This window comes from Impatiens glandulifera, chromosome 6 (genome assembly GCF_907164915.1).
Source record: "Impatiens glandulifera chromosome 6, dImpGla2.1, whole genome shotgun sequence".
Taxonomy (NCBI): Eukaryota; Viridiplantae; Streptophyta; class Magnoliopsida; order Ericales; family Balsaminaceae; genus Impatiens; species Impatiens glandulifera.
In genome coordinates this window covers 8,783,092-8,802,612 of record NC_061867.1, presented here as the reverse complement: position 1 = coordinate 8,802,612, position 19,521 = coordinate 8,783,092, and the positions used below count along the sequence as shown (strand labels likewise).

The following is a 19,521-nucleotide window of genomic DNA, read 5'->3' as shown; positions in this document are numbered from 1 at the left end:
ATTGTTTGTCAATTATTTGTTTTTGTTTTTTACTTGCTCTATTCTACTTAAAATTAATTTAAGTTTTCCTTGTTGAGTTTTTCGTTTTGTTTTTTAAAGACTAAATTGTATTAATATTGAATGATTAAATAATCTTTTTAATTAATGATTTATGTGATTTTATTAATTAAAAATTTGATTAAATAATGTTTTATTATAGTTACATTAAACTTTTTTAATTAAATAAAAAAGATCTCACTTATATTAAGGTAAATATGTTTTAAAAGTAATTTTTTCATATTATTATATTATGTTAAGTTTATCATTTCAAATTTAGATATTTATGCTCACTTCAATGATGGGTGATGTTGATAATTTTTATTTTTTTAATAAATTATTTAAAAATATTAATGTATAATGATAAAAAAAAATATTTTAAATAATAATATTTTAAATAATAAATTAAGTGATATGATTAATAATTTTTTGATGAAATAATATTATGAATTTAAAAAAAATTCTTATTGAACATGTTATCAATCATTTGAATTTATTTTAAAAAGAATTAAACATATTTGCTAAAATTGATTTTAATCCTATAATAAATGCATATATATAAATAAGGAAAATGAATAGATAATCGGTTGGAGATCTATTCGGATTATGAGTTGGGCAAATTGAAAGTTGGATAACTGTTATTAGGTTAGACCTAAGCCTAACAAGATATGATAATGAAATAAAGTGTAAGGATTTTGGTATTAGAGGCAATCAATCAATTAGTGGCTTATGGTTTTGGTATTTGTCTAATCATTTAATTACACCTTTCTTATTCAACTCTTTAATACCCTACCCACATTCTACTATTTATATCACAATCCTAATCTTTTTTTTTATAAATATTTTCGTTAGGAGTTGAACGATGTTTTAAGATGGTACGCAGAGTCGATACTGAGTTTTTGGCTATCTATGTAAATAAAATGTGATTTTTTTGTTGTCCTAGATTAAGTTTAAAAGATTGATAAAAAATTGTTTTTAATAAGATTTGAGCCTATAAACAAATACAAATTCTTAATTTTTATCTTAAAACATTATACTAAAACAATAAATTTAACTAAATATTATATATTTTTATTAAATAGGTTGTCTTAGGGCATGAATTGTCCTGCCCAAGGGTTTGCTAGATCGACCCTGAAAGTATGTTAAGTATAAAGAGTTTTATCTAAGATATCAAAGTCTTTTAACCGCCTTAGAAAAAGAGATACGACAACTATTTAAAAAACGTGGATAAGAATTCACATATTCTTTTGGAGGTGAATGATAAATCGAATTATAGCCACTACATTAAATTAGGCGAAAAACCAATTAAGTGGGTAATTTAATTCTCATTAAGAATGGTTAAAACATGTTTAATTATAAATTTATTTGACATTTAAAGAAAAAGTATATTTCCTTATTCTACTCCCTCTATTGGAAAATAGAGCCAACAAGATTTAGGAAACATGATTGTTATGGGTGGGGGTTTATTAGTGGGCAGGATGACCTAATACATACTATTAATATATTTAATATTTATTCCCTAAGATGAGAATAAGGGTTAAATTAGTAATTAAAAAAAGAAAGAGAAAAGGCTTAGATTAGTATTTAATAGATCATTGCCTCATTGGATTCTAATTACATTATGAATTTTATTTATCTTTTTTTATTATTTATTTACTTATCATATGTTTTTAACAATAATATTTTTCATAAATTTAATATACATTATCTCATGTATTTTTTTAACTAACAAATCCATTTCATTTATTTCATATTTTGGGATATTTTCCTAAGATTGTAAGATTATCTCTAATTATAAAAGTAATATTAAGAATTCCTATAATTAAACATACATTATATTTATATTTGAAACCCAAATGCTAAAAATATCTAAAAATATCTACCACTTGTTGAATTGGTGATTGTGTTATGTTCCTGATGTTACATTTACCTGCCCAAACCCAACTTAATTATTAATTATTGTTATTTCTTTTTTTAAAAAATGTATAAAGATTGTACTTTTATTATTATTAAATATAACTTAAAATTAAGTAAAGAAAATTATAAAAGGTACGTTTCCAAACAACTGAAATTAGAATTAATATTGATAATGAAATTCAAATTTAAATTCAAATTCGACGAGAATTGACATTAACAATTCAATAACATGTTTGGAAAAAATTATAGATTCGTAATTTAATTCAAATTTTTATGTTTACAAAAATATATAAAAAAATAATTTAAATATATATTATTTGTATTATTAAAATATTTATTTGACACAATTTATTATAATAGTTCTAGTATCAATTCTTTTTATTTAATATTTACTCTCATTAAGATTTTTTTTAACCTCATAAATTAATATATATATATTATCGACATTTTAATTTCTTAAATTAAATAAAATAAAATGTCAATATGAGATATTAACCTTCTAAATTAAAAAATACCAGTTTAAAAGGTTAATTTATTAAATTAAAAAAAATATATATACATATCGATTCAAAATGATAACTAACTAAAATTTAAAAAAAAAAGTTCAACATTTTAAAATTTATCAAAAAAAATAAAATTTAAATTATCGGTTGAACACATTTATAATGCTGTAAAATAATAATATATTTGTTGTGAAAAAATAAACCATTAAAATTACCAATTCCTAGCTTAAAGATAAATAATTGAGAATTATAAAATTATATATTTTTAAATTTTATTGGAATTTAAATTTATATTTCAATCCTTAATCTTAAATAATTTATTAAACTTGAAATTAAAATGTATAAATTTGGATATTAAACAGTTGGGACAGACAATATAAAGTTTTAAAAAAATATAATTTTGTTTAAAATATTATATACTATAGGGTAACTATTGTGTTATATTAAATAATAAAAATTAATTTATATTTATACAGCTGCACACACGTGCTAAAAAATGAATTGTTGCCTAACACGTGTACTTTCCATAATAGATACTTCCCCTAATATAATATCTTTCTTTTCCCTCCCTTAATGGGTCCCACTTCTAAGTAATTAATGGCCACAAAATAAATCCAAAAAAATATATTAGACATCTGACGTGGCCAATGTGGGTCCCACTGTTCCAAATTGTTAGGTCTTCCTTTTTTTTACCGCCATTATTTCATTTCACAAATATAGTGGTCCCCACCCCAGTATGAAAGAACGATGAATAAGAAGCCACGTCATCTATTTTTATAAATGGACGGTGGATGACTTTTTTAACCAAAAAAAAATATCTCAGTCCGTTTGGCGAGAGTAAACTGAATCTAAACTGTTCGTCTCTTTCACAAGAGAGAGAAAGAGGAGAGAGAATGCGCTGAAACTGTTTCCTTCTCAAGTTGTTCATCATTCTCTTCATTGGCTCTATTGCTTTTACGATTTGTACAGTTGAAGATATTTCAGTTTCAGGTAGATTTGTAGCGAAGATTGTTAGCTATGGGAGACGGAGTTCTGAGCAGTAATGTAGTGAATTCGGAAGCGTCTGAGAAGCGGGATCAGGTTGAAGTGGATAATATTGGAGGAGGAGGAGCTGCTTTCGAGTCTATGATGCGATGGGAGAGATTTCTTCCTCGTATGGTTATGAGAGTATTGCTGGTTGAAGCTGATGATTCAACTCGACAGATTATCGCTGCGCTTCTCAGGAAATGCAGTTACAGAGGTCAGTAAACGTTCTCTTCTTCTCCAAGTTCATTTGTCATTCTGATCTCTCTAGATGATTCATCGATCACCTAATTTGTGGCGAATTAGATTAGCCGCCGGAGAGCTTGATGACATGTGGAAATTTTGTTTAGATCGGATCGTTTTAAGTACAAAATTCGGTAGAAGGTTTATTATCACACAATATTCTGGATTCAAACTTCTTAAACAACTTGATTCAGTTCTAAATATCAATGTAGTTATATAATTGAAAATCTCCGAGTTCATTTGTGGTTGTGATCTCTCTAGATAATTCATTGATCACCTAATTTGTTGTGAGATATCTAAATTGTCTTTAATTCAAGTCTAGAAATGATTAGATTAGCCGCTGGAGAGCTTGATGACATCTGGAAATATTTGTTTAGACATGACCTAATAATTGAATCGGATCGTTTTAAGTACAAAAAATCGGTAGAATGTTTATATTATCACACAATCTTCTGGATTCAAACTTCTTAAACAACTTGATTCAGTTCTAAATATCAATGTACTTAGTATAATTGAAAATCTCCGAGTTCATTTGTCGTTGTGATCTCTCTAGCTAATTCATCGATCATCTAATTTGTTGTGAGATATCTAGAATGTCTTCAATTAATGTCTAGAAATGATTAGATTAACCGCCGGAGAGCTTGATGATGGAAATTTTTGTTTAGATATGACCTAGTAATTGAATCAGATCGTTTTAAGTACAAAAAATCGGTAGAACGTTTATATTATCATCATCTTCTGGATTCAAACTTCTTAAACAATTGAATTCAGTTCTAAATGTCAATGTAGTTGGTATAAATGAAAATCTCTCAAGCTAATTCATTGATCACCTAATTTCTGGTGAGATATTTAGAATGTCTTCAATTCAAGTCTAGAAATGATTAGATTAGTCGCCGGAGAGCTTGATGACTTCTGGAAATTGTTGTTTAGATATGACCTAGTAGTTGAATCAGATCGTTTTAAGTAAAAGAAATCGGTAGAAGGTTTATATTATCACACAATCTTCTGGATTCAAACTTCTTAAACAACTTAATTCAGTTCTAAATGTCAATGTAGTTGGTATAATGAAAATCTCCGAGTTCATTTGTGTTCTGATCTCTCTAGCTAATTCATTGATCACCTAATTTCTGGTGAGATATCTAATTTTTTTCAATTCAAGTCTAGAAATGATTAGATTAGCTGCAGGAAATCTTGATGACTTTGGGATTTTTTTGTTTAGATTAGACCTTGTAGCTGAATCGGATCGTTTTAAGTACAAAAAGTCGGTAAAAGGTTTATATTATCACCATCTTCTGGATCCAAACTTCTTAAACAACTTAATTCAGTTCTAAATGTCAATGTAGCTGGTATAATTGAAAACTCTCCTAGAGGATAACACAGTACGTTTTTTAAGCAGTTGATGCGGTTCCAGATGGACTGAAGGCATGGGAGATATTGAAGGAAAAACCTCGTAATATAGACCTCATTTTGATGGAAATTGATTTACCATCTATATCAGGATTTGCTCTTCTTACTTTGATCATGGAACACGAAATATGCAGAACCATTCCAATCATAAGTAAGAACTGATATATTCAAATTTCTGTAATTGTGAGCAGGTCTCTAGCTAGTGTTAACTTTTGAAATGAACTTTCATGGTGGTTTATTAGTGATGTCGTCGCAAGATTCAATGAGCATGGTGTATAAATGCATGATGAGAGGAGCTGCTGATTTTCTAATGAAGCCTGTGAGGAAGAACGAATTGAAGAACTTGTGGCAACATGTTTGGAGGAGACGGACTGTATGCGTGCCTACCTTCACATTTTAGATTTCTCGAACTTGAAAGATTGTAATCTTACTCACTTCCCTCTTGTTCATTTTATTAATATCTCATCAGATTAACTGTGGCGGATATGGTCCTCCAGCTGAAAGCGTTGCTGAACAAATCGTCGATGCTGGATCTGAAAGTAAAGATGCTAGCAACGATTCGAGTTGTTATATTACCTCTAATCAGAGAAACAAAGAGCTTGTCGAGAAACTGAGTGATGTTCAGGTTGGTTTCATTTTCAATTGATACTAGATTGTTGCGGGTTTTCGTTATCCAATTACCTATATTTTTCTTGACAGAGCTCTTTTACAAAACCAGACCTACAAGCTGATGAAATGTGCCCCGTAAATATTCATGAACTCCCCAAATCTAGAGAACATTTTCTGTCCAACAAGAAATTACAGACTCTTGATGGTAAAGCTTTTGCATCTTATTAGCCTATTCTGTATCAGGATTCAGAAAACTCGAAAAAAACACTTTCAATTTTGTTTTGTGGAATTTCCAATTATAGCAGTGATCCTAACCTAAATCTAAACCGTGACAAAATAGATGTTTCAGAATAGGCATTATAGTATACATGTTTCTTTTCAATATTTTTACATTATAATATTTTTTTTATTATTAATGATCAGGAGTAGAGGTAGCTGCCAGCAAAAATACCATGATAATAACAGAAGAAAAAGATGAAGCACCTAACAATCTAATATCTGCTAGCCACTCCAAAGAAGCCATTGATTTAATTGGAGCTTTTGATAATTGCTCCAAAACTATTTACAAAAATTCATGTTTTAATAATTACACTGACAGAGTTGAAGATTACTCGATGCTGGATCTTTCCTTGAGAAGGTCTTGTGCAAGTGAAAAAGACAGAAGATTGGATTCCTCTCCCTTTTCAAGGTCAAAATCATACTTCTAAATTCTAGTTCTATCGTTCCATTTGTTCGTTTTTCTCCATCATAAACAGGCTTTCTTTAAAATACTGCAGGTATGCTAACAAAACATCGATAGCGAGTACCAGTCATCCCAACGAAGATCATGAAAGTCAAATTTCCAACCACATCAAATACTGGAAGAATACAGTGGTGGTGGCTCCTCAGAAAGCAATATTTTCTGGTTCAGTTTCATTCAGAGGTGAAAGGCTCAATGATCTAACACACCCATATGAACAATCAAACATTCAAAGAAGAAACTCTCAGGAGGCTTGTAGTAGTAAACCTACAACAGACCAACAACAAGCAAACAACTCAAAGAACCGAACTGAAACTGAAGAAACTCCATCGACGAACCAAAATAGAATCCTCCAAAGGTCTGTTCAGAGAGAAGAAGCCTTAAACAAATTCCGTCTCAAACGGAAAGACAGATGCTATAAGAAGAAGGTATAAATAATACTTGACTTGACGTCGGTTATCTGTATTCGATAATAATTCCAAGGACATAATAAATTTTGAAAAATGAAAATTACAGGTGAGGTATGAAAGCCGTAAAAAACTGGCAGAGAATCGCCCTCGTGTGAAAGGACAGTTTGTTCGTAAAGTTCAAACAGCACCACAAGGTAACTCACTCGACGAAAGTTAACACATTCTTTAATCTTTGACCCGAGTAGGTGCAGGAAACAAAATGAAGATTGTACATGAATTCATTCCAAGTTTTCCTTGCCTTCCATGAATTAGAATATATATAACTAGCTTTATAGATGAAATATTTTCCTGCCTTTCTTAGGTTGAGTTTTATTTAATCTATTGAAACCCGCATACTGATTTTGGTTCAATTGGCTTTTATCATTTAACTTGCAATACTAAATTGAACTAAGAGATGTACATAATCAATTACTTAGATTAGGGGTAGGTGGATTATTCATTAAGAACAATAGATCTTGCAAATCATTAAACAAACAGATATGAATGGATGTTTTCTTTCACTATCATACACAAATGGAGAAGAATGTTCATCTCCTTCCCCCAACCAAGCAAAATATTATCAAACCTTGAGAAGCTGCATTTTGTTAGAGAATCCAATGGCAATCCATTCAGGCAATGCAGAAGACCATTGTAGCTGATTAATCTCGGAACCAGCAGAATACATAGACATCGGATCAATCCCATTTGGACCAGCAACAGTTGGCAATTCCCAAATCAAAGCCTGAGTATCATCTCCAGCCGAACAAATATGCTTACTACTCTGGGGCGCCCAAGCTATAGCGTTCACACTCGCCTTATGCCTCTCAAGCTCCGCCACAGGCATTGTAGGTGAACGTATATCCAATATCACAACCTTATTACTGTCCATCAAAATAGTCGCCATGTAAGTCAAATCCTCCTTATTCCAAGCTAACCTAAGAAGCGGAGTATCTGGTTGAGGACTCTCGTAGATTATCGTCGAGTGTTCCTTATCTCTCAAATCAAATATCCTCACCGATCCATCGGCCGATACAGATGCGAAAACTCCTGCACCAACCCAAGCAATGTCGTATACTTCCTTATCGTGGGCAATAAGCTGCGTTTCCACAACTCCTCTCTCCACATCCCAAATGGTACAAGTCGTATCAATGCTGGACGTACCAATTCTCCTTGGCTCAAGCTCGTTCCAATCGAAGGAAGTAATCGGTGCGCAGAATTCACTTGTTTTACTGTTGTTGAAAAGTGAGACTAGTTCAATTGAAGTCTCACGGACGTCCCATAGACGGAGATAATCACCGGAAGAAGCGAGTAAGTCGGAGGATTTGCGAAGGGAGGATGCAGGATTTGGATGGAACATGAGTTTAGTTGGAGGATAAGGATGGTCGAATGAGAGAGATGGTTGAGATTTGAAAGTTAGGTTTTCGTCATCGAAGGTTATGATATCGACTCGATTGTTGTATTCTTCTATGAAACTGCCGACGGCGATGCGGTGGCTGTGGGCGGAACGTGTGGAGGCGGAGACGGCCATGGCGTATAGTGGGTGAGGAGATTCATAGGTTACGGAGCTTTCGGATCTCAGGTGAGATTCTTGTGATGAATTCTCCATTGGTGTGGAAGAACAAGGTTGATGGTAGTGTGATTAGAAGTCTAGGGTTTTTAGGTGAGGATTTTTATGAGGAAGGGTGGTTGGGAAGAAGAGAGAAATGCAGATCTCAACTAACTAATGAGATGAGAATAAGTCAGATAGCCTGCCATTATTGAAATTGAACCTACCCTCTTCCATTTCAATTAAAATATTCTACCTCTTATAACTATATCTTAAATTAATAAAATATTCTCCTATTGAAATCCATTTTGACTAATAAATCAGCTAAATGAATAATAGAATATATCTAGATATTTAATGTGGATGAAACCACAACGAAAAAGACTTTGAAATTACTTGTAAATGTTAAGATTCATCAAACAAGAGATGAAAATGGGTTGACTAAATAAATTAGCGAATCATGGACATTGAATACTTGATGTTTGTTTTGAATGTTAAGATATATCCGACAATGGGATGATAATAAGTGTCGTTCCGAAGATCGGGATGCCTCAGCTTTAGGGTGGAAAAACTTTTTGGCTGCACTAATCTTATTTTTTAAAATTTTTAATTTTTTTTTTTTAGATTTGAACATATAACTAAATAAAACATTTTACTCTCCACCTTAAGCAACTATGTTACACTTGTATGTTAAAATAATTAATAAATTTAGCTAAATATTTTATTTTGTTTTATTAAATGGGTTGCATAACTCGTGGGTTTGTCGGGCTTATACTAATGCCGACCTGGATGACAATGGGTTGACTATATAACAATTAAAGAAACTAGCAAAAAAAAAGTTTGTGCGTTTGCACGGAGGTAAGTTAACACATATATTAACTAAAAAATATGTAAAAAAAATAAAAATTAACAAAAAAAATTACATTTTATGGTTTTTTCGTCTTAATAAATCGTCGTGTTCGTCAAACAATCACTAAATGCTTGTAGTTGTCCACGCTAATTAAATCTACCATTCAAATGGATTCCTTTGTGTTATTTTTTGAGATTCTAATATCAATAGATATTATAATAGTTAGTCTAAGTTGTAAACATAAAAAAATATATAAGATGAAATAATAAGTGGAATGAATATCGATAATTGGACAATTATTACTATATTTTTTTAAGGTTGTAAGGATCGTAATTGGAAACAACACGAGAAATAAGAAGTTCTAATTTCTCAAAATTTATGACTATAAATATCATTTAAAAGTCCTACCAATTTGAGACTATAAATATTAAACAAAACTCTTATTCATAGTGTCGATTCAATCCAAACTTATCCAAATTAAATTACATAGATCAATAAATACGATTGAAATCATATCTTATAAGGATTTAGTGATTTTACACATTCAAACAATAAAATTGATGTTCGAAATTTCTCTTTTTATGTTATTGTAGATAATTTTATTTTAAATGAAATAGATGAAAAAGTAGTAGAGAATGAAAAGTATAATATCAAAAGGTTAAGAGTTTGATAACCTTCTCAATAAGCATCTTATTATTTCAATTTAAAATCAACAAAATATAGAACAATGACAAAAAAATAAATAAATTTATTACCAAATTATAGACAAATACATATATAAATACCAAAATAAAGTATATATTGAACAACTAGTAATATAACATTAAAGTTAAAATATGATAAAAAAAAAAAAATAATAATAATAATAAAAATAAAGTATCCATTGTTTATGAATTTATTTGTACCACCTAAATAATTTGTCTAAAATTTTGTAAAATGAAACTATTTTTTTTTTTTTTGTTGTTGAAATTCTTATAATTCAATTTCCACAATATTTACATTAATTAGTCATGAATTATGGCTAAAATAAACTGAAGGGGTTTGTTTTGTTTGATGTTAATTATTTAGATAAATTATTAATATATATGAATTGAAGGTTATAATAATATTTATTATTTTAATTTTATTTTCATTAATTAGTTATAAATTAAAATGAACCTAAATGATTTATTTTATGGATGGGAGGTTATAATAATATTTATTATCAACATATTCAACATAAATATATTCTTTTATAATTTAAATTTCTTAAATAGTTTCATAATTAATATTAATATTTAATAAAAATTTCAATAATTATAGATGGTTTTTTAGATGAGAAGGATTTATTTTAGTTGAATTTATTTATAAATAATTAAATTATTTAAATGAAATATTTAATAAAAAATATTAATATATATGGATGGTAGGTTATATTTATTGAATTTATTTTTACTAACATTTTTTCTTTAAAAATAAGAGTATAAAAAATAAAAGTATTACCATAAAAATAGAAGTTGCACAATAAAATTAAATTCATAAAACACATTATTATTTCAATAAAAATAGGAACATTAAACAAAATACTATCTTCAATTATTTCAAGTTAATGTATACATATATGAATATACAAATCTATAACTAAACACAATTATCTCAAAATTAAAGTATTTTAAGTGAACAAATATTCAAAAGTACAATAGTTTGCATTCAAAAGTATAATAACCTACAATGACTGAATATACCTGAAACCAGGGGCGGAGCCAGGATGAAAAATTACCTGGGGCTGACTCCAACTTGCTCAGAGATTTAACTTTTTTACGTTCCGCTTTTTTTCCAATAAAATTTCCACGATTATTAGAAGATGGAAACTCGTCATGCCCTCTCAATGCAGACGTTTGCAAAGTGAGCCACCGAGTGCTTTCAATAGTTGTTGTAAGCGGTAATCTATTATTTTGTTTTTTATCTAAAGACTGTGCATTTAGTACTTTGTCAATATGACAAAGATATTCATTAGATTATCAAGATATTCAATTGCCCTATTATGTGGTGAAATATAATATCCTATATGCATAACAAAAGAGCATTTATCTTCATCATTCACTCGTTTTCAATATTTGAATTCATTTATTGTAAATGTAGGTTTTTTTTGGGATTGCTTATGTTCAAACAAGAAACATGGGAAACAAAAAAACAGCATCTTTCAAAGGAGAGTATTATAACCAAGTAAATTTCTTAAACCAATGACTTTGGAACCGTCGATTTTGATTTCCAAATTTGGTCGGCGTGTACTCATCATTAATAGGTTGATATGACTCCATCTTGATATAAGCTCGTCTAATTTCATCCCTTTGATTAAAAGAATATATTTCCATATCAGAATACGTAATGTTGGATCAAGTTTAAGAGAACTTACATCAACATCAATTCTAGGAGATTTGTTAAGTTTTTGAGTAGGGATATCATTAATAGGTTGATATGACCCCATCTTGATATAAGCTCGTCTAATTTCATCCATTTGATTAAAAGAATATATTTCCATATCGGAATACGTAATGTTGGATCAAGTTTAAAAGAACTTACATCAACATCAATTCTAGGAGATTTGTTAAGTTTTTGAGTAGGGATATCAAATTATTTATTTTAACTTGTTTATTAATATTAATTTATATTTTCTTATAAAATTTTAAAATAGTTTAAAATTAAGAAATATAAAACACTATAAATAATTTGTATTATTAATTATATTGAAATAAATAAAAAATAATGTATAATTATTATTAGATAAATTAAAGTGAGGCCAGGATATGATCACCTGATCTCATATTCACATTTCAGTGACATAGCCAACTGGGCTAAGAGGCACATGTCAAACACATTTATAAAATTTTGTCTTTTAGGATTTTAATTTAGGTGGGGCTGGAGGCCACCCTAGTCCATGGGTGGCTCCGCCCCTGCCTGAAACAAACCAAACAAAATTAGGAATTAATGCAATAAAAAAATAAAAAAATCTTTTTATAAACCAATTTTATGATAAAATGATCAAAGTTTCACTGAATAATAATTTTTTTATAATTAATGTAATATGATAACTCTTATTATTATTATTTTTTTTTCAGTTTTTTATAATTAATATTAAACTTTACTTTTAAAATAATTAATAAAAAAATATTAATATATATATATATATAAAAGTATATATATAGAAGAGTAACCGACATAGAATAATTAACGATGAAAACTTTAAGAATTGATGAAAATATATACAAAATTAGGAATTAATATAATAAAAAAATCAAAAAATCTTTTTATAAACTAATTTTCTGATAGAATGATCAAAATTTCACTGATTTTTTTTATAATTAATGTAATATGATAACTCTTATTATTTTTACAGTTTTTTATAATTAATATATATAATATTTTAGATGAGAATTATTAGATTTACTTTTAAAATAATTAATAAAAAAAATTAATATATATGACATAAAATAATTAATGATGAAACGTTAAGAATGTAAAAAAAAGAAAATATCTATGATGATGAGAATCATTTTGGAGAGTGTGTTATGAAATAATAAAAATAAATAATTAATTTTTTTTTTTAAAAAAATGGCGATGATTAAATTCAGACTAAATCATATTATAATTAATATAATATGAATATATTAAATAGGATAATCAAGATAAATATAATAAAATAATGTGAATAATAAATAAATTAATTAAACGTTATAATAAATAATAATAATATTTCAAAAAAAAATAGAAAATAGTAAAAAATATTAGATTAAGAATATAGAGATCATATGCATTTAACTTTTTATTTTATTTTATTAATTAGTCATAAAATTTAATCATTACTCATACTTTGACCATATCGGATTCAAAAGAAGGTCGATGAAATGCGTAGGATGTTATTGCAGCTGTCTAAAACGATCGGATTCAAAAGAAGACCGATGAAATGCGTATGACGTTGTTGCAGTTACCTGAAACGATCAAATTTCTGAGAAAAATTGCAAAATAGTGAACAACAGATTGTTGAAACATAACATAATACAAATTCAATTATTGAAAACATTATATTGATAGAGAAATTGATAAGATTACGAGTCGATACAGAGATAACACACTTGGAGACCGATGATGTTGTTGTAGCTGCCTGAAACGATCAAATTCATGGAAAAAATGCAAAGAGTGAACAACGAATTGTTAAAACATAACATAATGCAAATTCAATTATTGAAAACATGATATTAATAGAGAAATTGAGAATATTATGAGTTCATATGAAAATATCACTATTCTCTCTTCAATTGAACCTTGTTGATCTAAGATTATTTATAGGAGAAAATATTAATGGAACTTTGTTGATTTAAGATTATTTATAGGAGAAAATATTTGAGTGGAGAAGAAGATGAAAAATCGAGTTTGATTTAATTGTAGTTATATACGTTGATATAATTAATAAAATAATATAAATATATATATATATATATATTAAGGAGTAACCGATATAAAATAATTAATGATGAAACTTCATTAATAGAATTCACGAAAATATATATATATATGGTGAGGGAAGGAAAAACAATTAATTAATAAAGATAAATGAAGAGAGAGAAATATGAGAAAATACTTTATGATAATGAAGATCATTTTGTAGAGAACATTTTTGAGAGACCTTGATGTACACATTCAACATTTTAAATTAAACGTAATTAGATATATATATATATATATATATATTAAATAATAGTTATTTAAAATAATTTCAATCCATCTCTTTGGCAGAGCCGGCCCCGAGTTTGGGCTGCCCCAGCCCCGTTAGAAAAATGCTCGATATTTTTTTGTTGCCCTAGGTTGAGTTAAAAAATTTAATAAAAAAATAAGTTTAGGTGAGGTTTGAACCCATAACCAAAACAAAAATTTTAAGTTTTTATCTAAAATCACTATACTACAATATCTTAGGTTCAAAATTACAATATATTTAATTCAAATCTTACTATTTTTAATAGCCGAGGTTGGTTTGGTTATTTTGAGATATTCTCACATAATTATCATTTAATTATATTATTTTAATTATTAATTAAAAAAGTATATATATTTTTATTATATATTTATATTTTAAATGATTTTTTATTCAAATAATGAATTTTTATAGCTAAAATCTATACATATTATAACAAATTAATCACTATTTTAAACATTAACTATCTAACATTAACAAAAACACTACAATTTGACAAAGTAAAATTTGACATCATTTCCCTTGTAAATCAATAGATGTATTTTAAACAGATTGTAATTAGAAAGAAATTGTGATACAAGGAAAATAAATGAAAAAACATATTAAAAAAAGAGTAAACGTAAAATTGTTAATAAAAAGTTGTTAAATATATACGGAAAATTGAATATCAAATAAAGTTTCATTTTCCCTAAAATAATAAAAAAAATCATTTATTTTAATAGTTATCATTCTAATAAAAATTAGTTGATTGTATATTATATAACTTTATTGTTCTAATTAGTGACATTATTACCCTTTTATTATTAGAGAAATTGGTTAATTAGAAAAAAAAGAAAATAAAATTAATTATTGCATGTCTCACTTTTTCTTTAATATTACTTTGTTTGACCGAATAGTTACTTTACATTTAAAAGGTTCCGCCAAGACCAAATTGAAGTTCCACTATAATTTATTTTTATTTTTATATAAAATATGGTTAGTTTATTCAATTTATTGGTATAACTAATTATTTTTGACAAGTTTGATAGCATATTTAGAGTTTTATTTCGATTTATTTATTAAATTTTCTGATACTCATTTATTTAAGCTTTTGTTCGTAATAATTTTTTTTATCAAGTTATTATAGCAACTTATGCGGCACATATTTATCTATTTTTGATAAAAAAAAAAATAGTTCCATTTATTTTGGTGGAAATAAAATTAGATCCAAATTTACTTTCTTTTTCTTGTAATACACTAATTATAAAAAAATATATAAGAGCTCAAAAATATAAAGACTCTTTAATAAAGAAAGCACATTGTGGGCAGGCTTTAATAAAGAAAACAATGTTTTTTTCTTTTCTGTTTTTTCTTTGGATACCACTAATTTAGTAGACCTATATAAGATCTATAGATATCCAAGGTTCTTAATAACCAAATATATGTAGATGTTATCTGAGTATGGTGGGTGCAGGCTTCAATAAAGAAAGCAATGGTTTCTTTGTGATATTTCCATACTTTCTTTCATTGAGGATTATTGATTGTAACCTCTCTAATGTTCTTAAGAGTGCAAATTGATGTTTTGTTTAATTATCATCAACAATTAAAGTTACATGATGAATTTCACGTCAATTACTTGATTTCTTAGCATTAATGGTATAACATTCATGTAACCGCAAATTAAGTGATCGGCGTGAAATTCATCGTGTAACCGTAATTGTTGATGATCGGTTAAACAAAACATCAATTTAAGAAAATTGGAGGGTTGCACTAATGCTCAATATAAGAAATTATGAAAATATCAAAGAGAAGATTTTGAAGGAATTTTTGTCTTTACATATCCTTGAAGTTAGCCTTGATGTGAAATATCGAAATTTATTTTACGTGGGATATCTAAAATATCTTAGATGCTTAAAACGTTTCTGATAGTACATAGATAACAACATTATTAGATAGTATTTGTGATCTTTTGAACTTATACACTTTGAAATTCAATGAGTGTTTTAAGTTTAAAAGTTTGTCCATAAATATAAAAGATCTTATTAGTTTACAACATCATTCACATGTAATGGAATTCTTGTGTCCTGAAGTGGATCCAAAATTCCGGAGCTTGATTTGGTGTCACATTTGTTTGTTGTGAGTAAGGAGAATTTTTTTTATGATACTCAATATGGTGGCGATGGACAAAGTACTTTGATTTGATTTGATTTATGAACATATGCATTATTATTATTATTATTATTATTATTATTGGTTTGATTTATGAACATTTGCATTATTATTATAATTTATGTTTTGCTTACTTGTAATGGTTTGAAAATTGTATTAATGTTTTTATGATTGTTCCTTGTATTTTATACATGTACTTAATTTAGTTGTTCTACCAACATATATCTAGCCTTCATGATTTTTTTTGGAATAACCAGCAATATATTTTCATCAATTACTGATCATTCAATAATTGAAGACTATATATATATATGTAACTTTAAATGATAACTGGATTTTCCCGGAAAAAGCTATTTCTAAGCACTTTATTATGTTTGGAAACACTACTTTATGTCTTAGACCCTTTAAACATAAATAATCAAACACAAAACCTAGTACATGGAAGAGCATTTGGGCATGGAGGATGAAGATATTTGGTGAACAGCGTATAATTACCTGAGATTTCGAGAAAAGGAGAAGGGGAGACAAGAGGAGGAGTTGGTAGAAAACAAAATCATCAATCCTAATTACAAACCATGGTCAATTAAAGATCAAAGAGCACTCGCATGACTCTTCTCTGCGCTCTCGAACCAGATCCGACAACAATGTACTAGAGGTTCTTCTTTACAAAAACTTTTCATGATTATAAAAAGACTTAGGCCACACAATCCAATCCAAAAACAGACTTTTACAATTGCGTAATCAACTTCAATGTTCATAAAGACTTTTGCCATTGCAGAATTTATCTAAGAACTCAAAAACATAGTTCATTCTTTATGTCCTTTAGACATGATCTATCATATCAAGATCTTCAACCACATCTCTTAAATGGATTTCTAAGGAATATGAAACAATGATATGCATTCTTAACTCATTTCGTTCGACGAATTGATCATCATATTATTTAATAATAAAATTCGGCTAAATATCAAATGGAAAAATTCATATGTCTTCTCTTAAGTGAATTTCTTGCGGCAATAGAAATGGAAGGAGAGAGGGACATGGGAGCAGTAGCAGGGTTATTGATCACGTATAAGGCAACATCAAGATTTTTTCAAATGATTAACACATCAGGTCTCACTAACAATTACTCTTAACATATCCCATTCCTCATCTAACAAAAATCAAGTGACCTGATCTCAATCTGATTCCAAAAAATACAGTTCGTTCAGAAAATAGATTTATTTTCTAGACAATATAATAGTTCATTGTGTACTTTGCCATCAATCGTAAAACTAATTTTAACCCACTGTGTGCCAGATTTGTAATGTACAGGGTCATAATGCTCCCAAAATACATCTTTACCAAATCATGCATATTGCTTTTCTAACAACATAATCTAACATTGTTGATCCAGCCTAATATCCTGATTATGGTGTTATCGATCATATAACATTCGATCTTAATAACCTAAAAGTCAATGTTTTTATACAAGTATAGAAACAATTAAAGTTGATAATGGTACACTTTTAAATATTCACTATATTGACACTTCCAAAATCGCGAGTTTTCAACGTACTCTTTATCTACGTAATATATTATATACACCAGAAATCATGGACATTGAAGGTTGGGGTGAAACAATAACCAAATAAATTCTGAAGTTATTCGTGAGTCTTGAGATCCATCTAATGACGGGATAACAATTTGTTGCATAAAATAAAACCATTAAAGAATGTACAATTTCATTGGCATAGAATGCTAGAGTGAAACAATATCTGAAAAGAAACTCATCCTATGATGAAAGTGTGTTAATTTAATTATAACAAGTAAAGAAACACATATTATTGAATTAAGATCAATCAAATTATAAAATTATTAGCATTGACTACTGAAATAAAACAACAATTAAAACTAAAACACAAAATATGATTACTTAACAAAAATATATATATATATATATATATATATATATATATATATAAATATATAAAAGAGCATCAACATAAGTATTTGAAACAAAATATATTATTAAAAAATATAACAATAATTATTGAATTAAGATCAATAAAATTATAAAATTATTAACATTGATTATGAAATAAAACAACAACTAAAACTAAAACACAGAATATAATTACTTAATAAAAAATAAATAAATAAATAAATAAGAGCATCAACATAAGTATTTGAAACAAAATATATTATTAAAAAATATAACAATGACAAAGCACCTTTGTAGAGCGTCATGATACAGCGCCTTATATGGGAATTCATGTAAAAAAAAAATTAAAAATAATATCAAGTCAAATTATTATCTCTTAATTTTTTTTTAATTTATCTCTCTACTTTAATTTTTTTTTTAAAATTTATCTCTCTACCTTAATTGTATTTATCTTAGTTTTTATTTTAAATTATTAAATAAATGAATCATATAATTAAATCATAATTCTAATTTCAATTAGGTTAAAATCCCTAACCAAAATAGCCTAAATATTTTTCTTTTAAAAACCTAACAACAAATATAAGTGGTTTTTCATTTTATATAGAATTTAATTCAAGATTAAAGTAATAAAAACATAACATGATTAAATTTATTTATTTATTTTTATGCTTTGTCATGTATGAATTATCAAAATTTAATGATACATTAACCATCCCACATGAGCAAACTAGTTAGTGTACTTAATTTACTTGTTAGTATGTATAAGTAATAATGTTTTAAACTAAATGTTTTTCATTAGTTGCACACTTAATTCAAAGAAAAGAAAATACAAAATGTAATGACAAAATACATGCTAATGTAAAAAATAGAACATCACTTGCACACTTGTATTCATAGAAAGGACCATACAAAATGTAATGACAAAAAAACATTAAGTTAATGCAAAAATAGAAAAAAATATAATAACACTCAAAATCTTTTGAACCCATCAAAAAAAAAAGTTCAAACATTAGATTATAAAAAACAAGAATACTATTAGGGTAAATATTCTTTATAATCATATTTTAAAACACTTTTAATACTCTGACATTATTTTTTTAAAGATAGAGAAAATAAGTAATAACGAAGATGTTTAGTAGAAAGAGAGAGTAAATAAAATATAGATATTATTATTATTTTTTTTTACATGAACATTCCAACTAAGACACTTTTGAAATTACTTTGTAACGGGTGTTTTATATATTATTTCCCTAATAATTATTATAATATTATTAAATTTTTTTGTCAATATCTAAAATAACGAAAGACTAGATTTTGTAACTTAAGAACAAAACTTTAATTTTAATACCATGTTAGAATAGTGAAAATGTATTAAATTATTTATTGAATTAATAGGAT

The 19,521-nt window shown here is 27.2% G+C and overlaps 2 protein-coding genes across 2 annotated transcripts; one reads left to right on the top strand and one right to left on the bottom strand.

Annotated features, from left to right (window-relative positions):
• The first annotated feature begins 3,331 nt into the window (after positions 1-3,331).
• LOC124941417 (two-component response regulator-like PRR95) lies at positions 3,332-7,308 on the top strand. The gene is made up of 8 exons (XM_047481739.1): positions 3,332-3,696; positions 5,119-5,280; positions 5,372-5,502; positions 5,599-5,754; positions 5,829-5,943; positions 6,162-6,426; positions 6,515-6,905; positions 6,994-7,308. The coding sequence occupies exons 1-8, from the start codon at positions 3,474-3,476 to the stop codon at positions 7,102-7,104; spliced, it is 1,554 nt and encodes a 517-aa protein (XP_047337695.1). The 5' UTR covers positions 3,332-3,473; the 3' UTR covers positions 7,105-7,308.
• Positions 7,309-7,347: 39 nt separating this feature from the next.
• Positions 7,348-8,674, bottom strand: LOC124941418 (protein TRANSPARENT TESTA GLABRA 1). The gene has a single exon (XM_047481740.1). It carries the CDS (start codon positions 8,530-8,532, stop codon positions 7,507-7,509), a length of 1,026 nt encoding a protein of 341 aa, XP_047337696.1. The 5' UTR covers positions 8,533-8,674; the 3' UTR covers positions 7,348-7,506.
• Between the last annotated feature and the right edge of the window lie 10,847 nt (positions 8,675-19,521).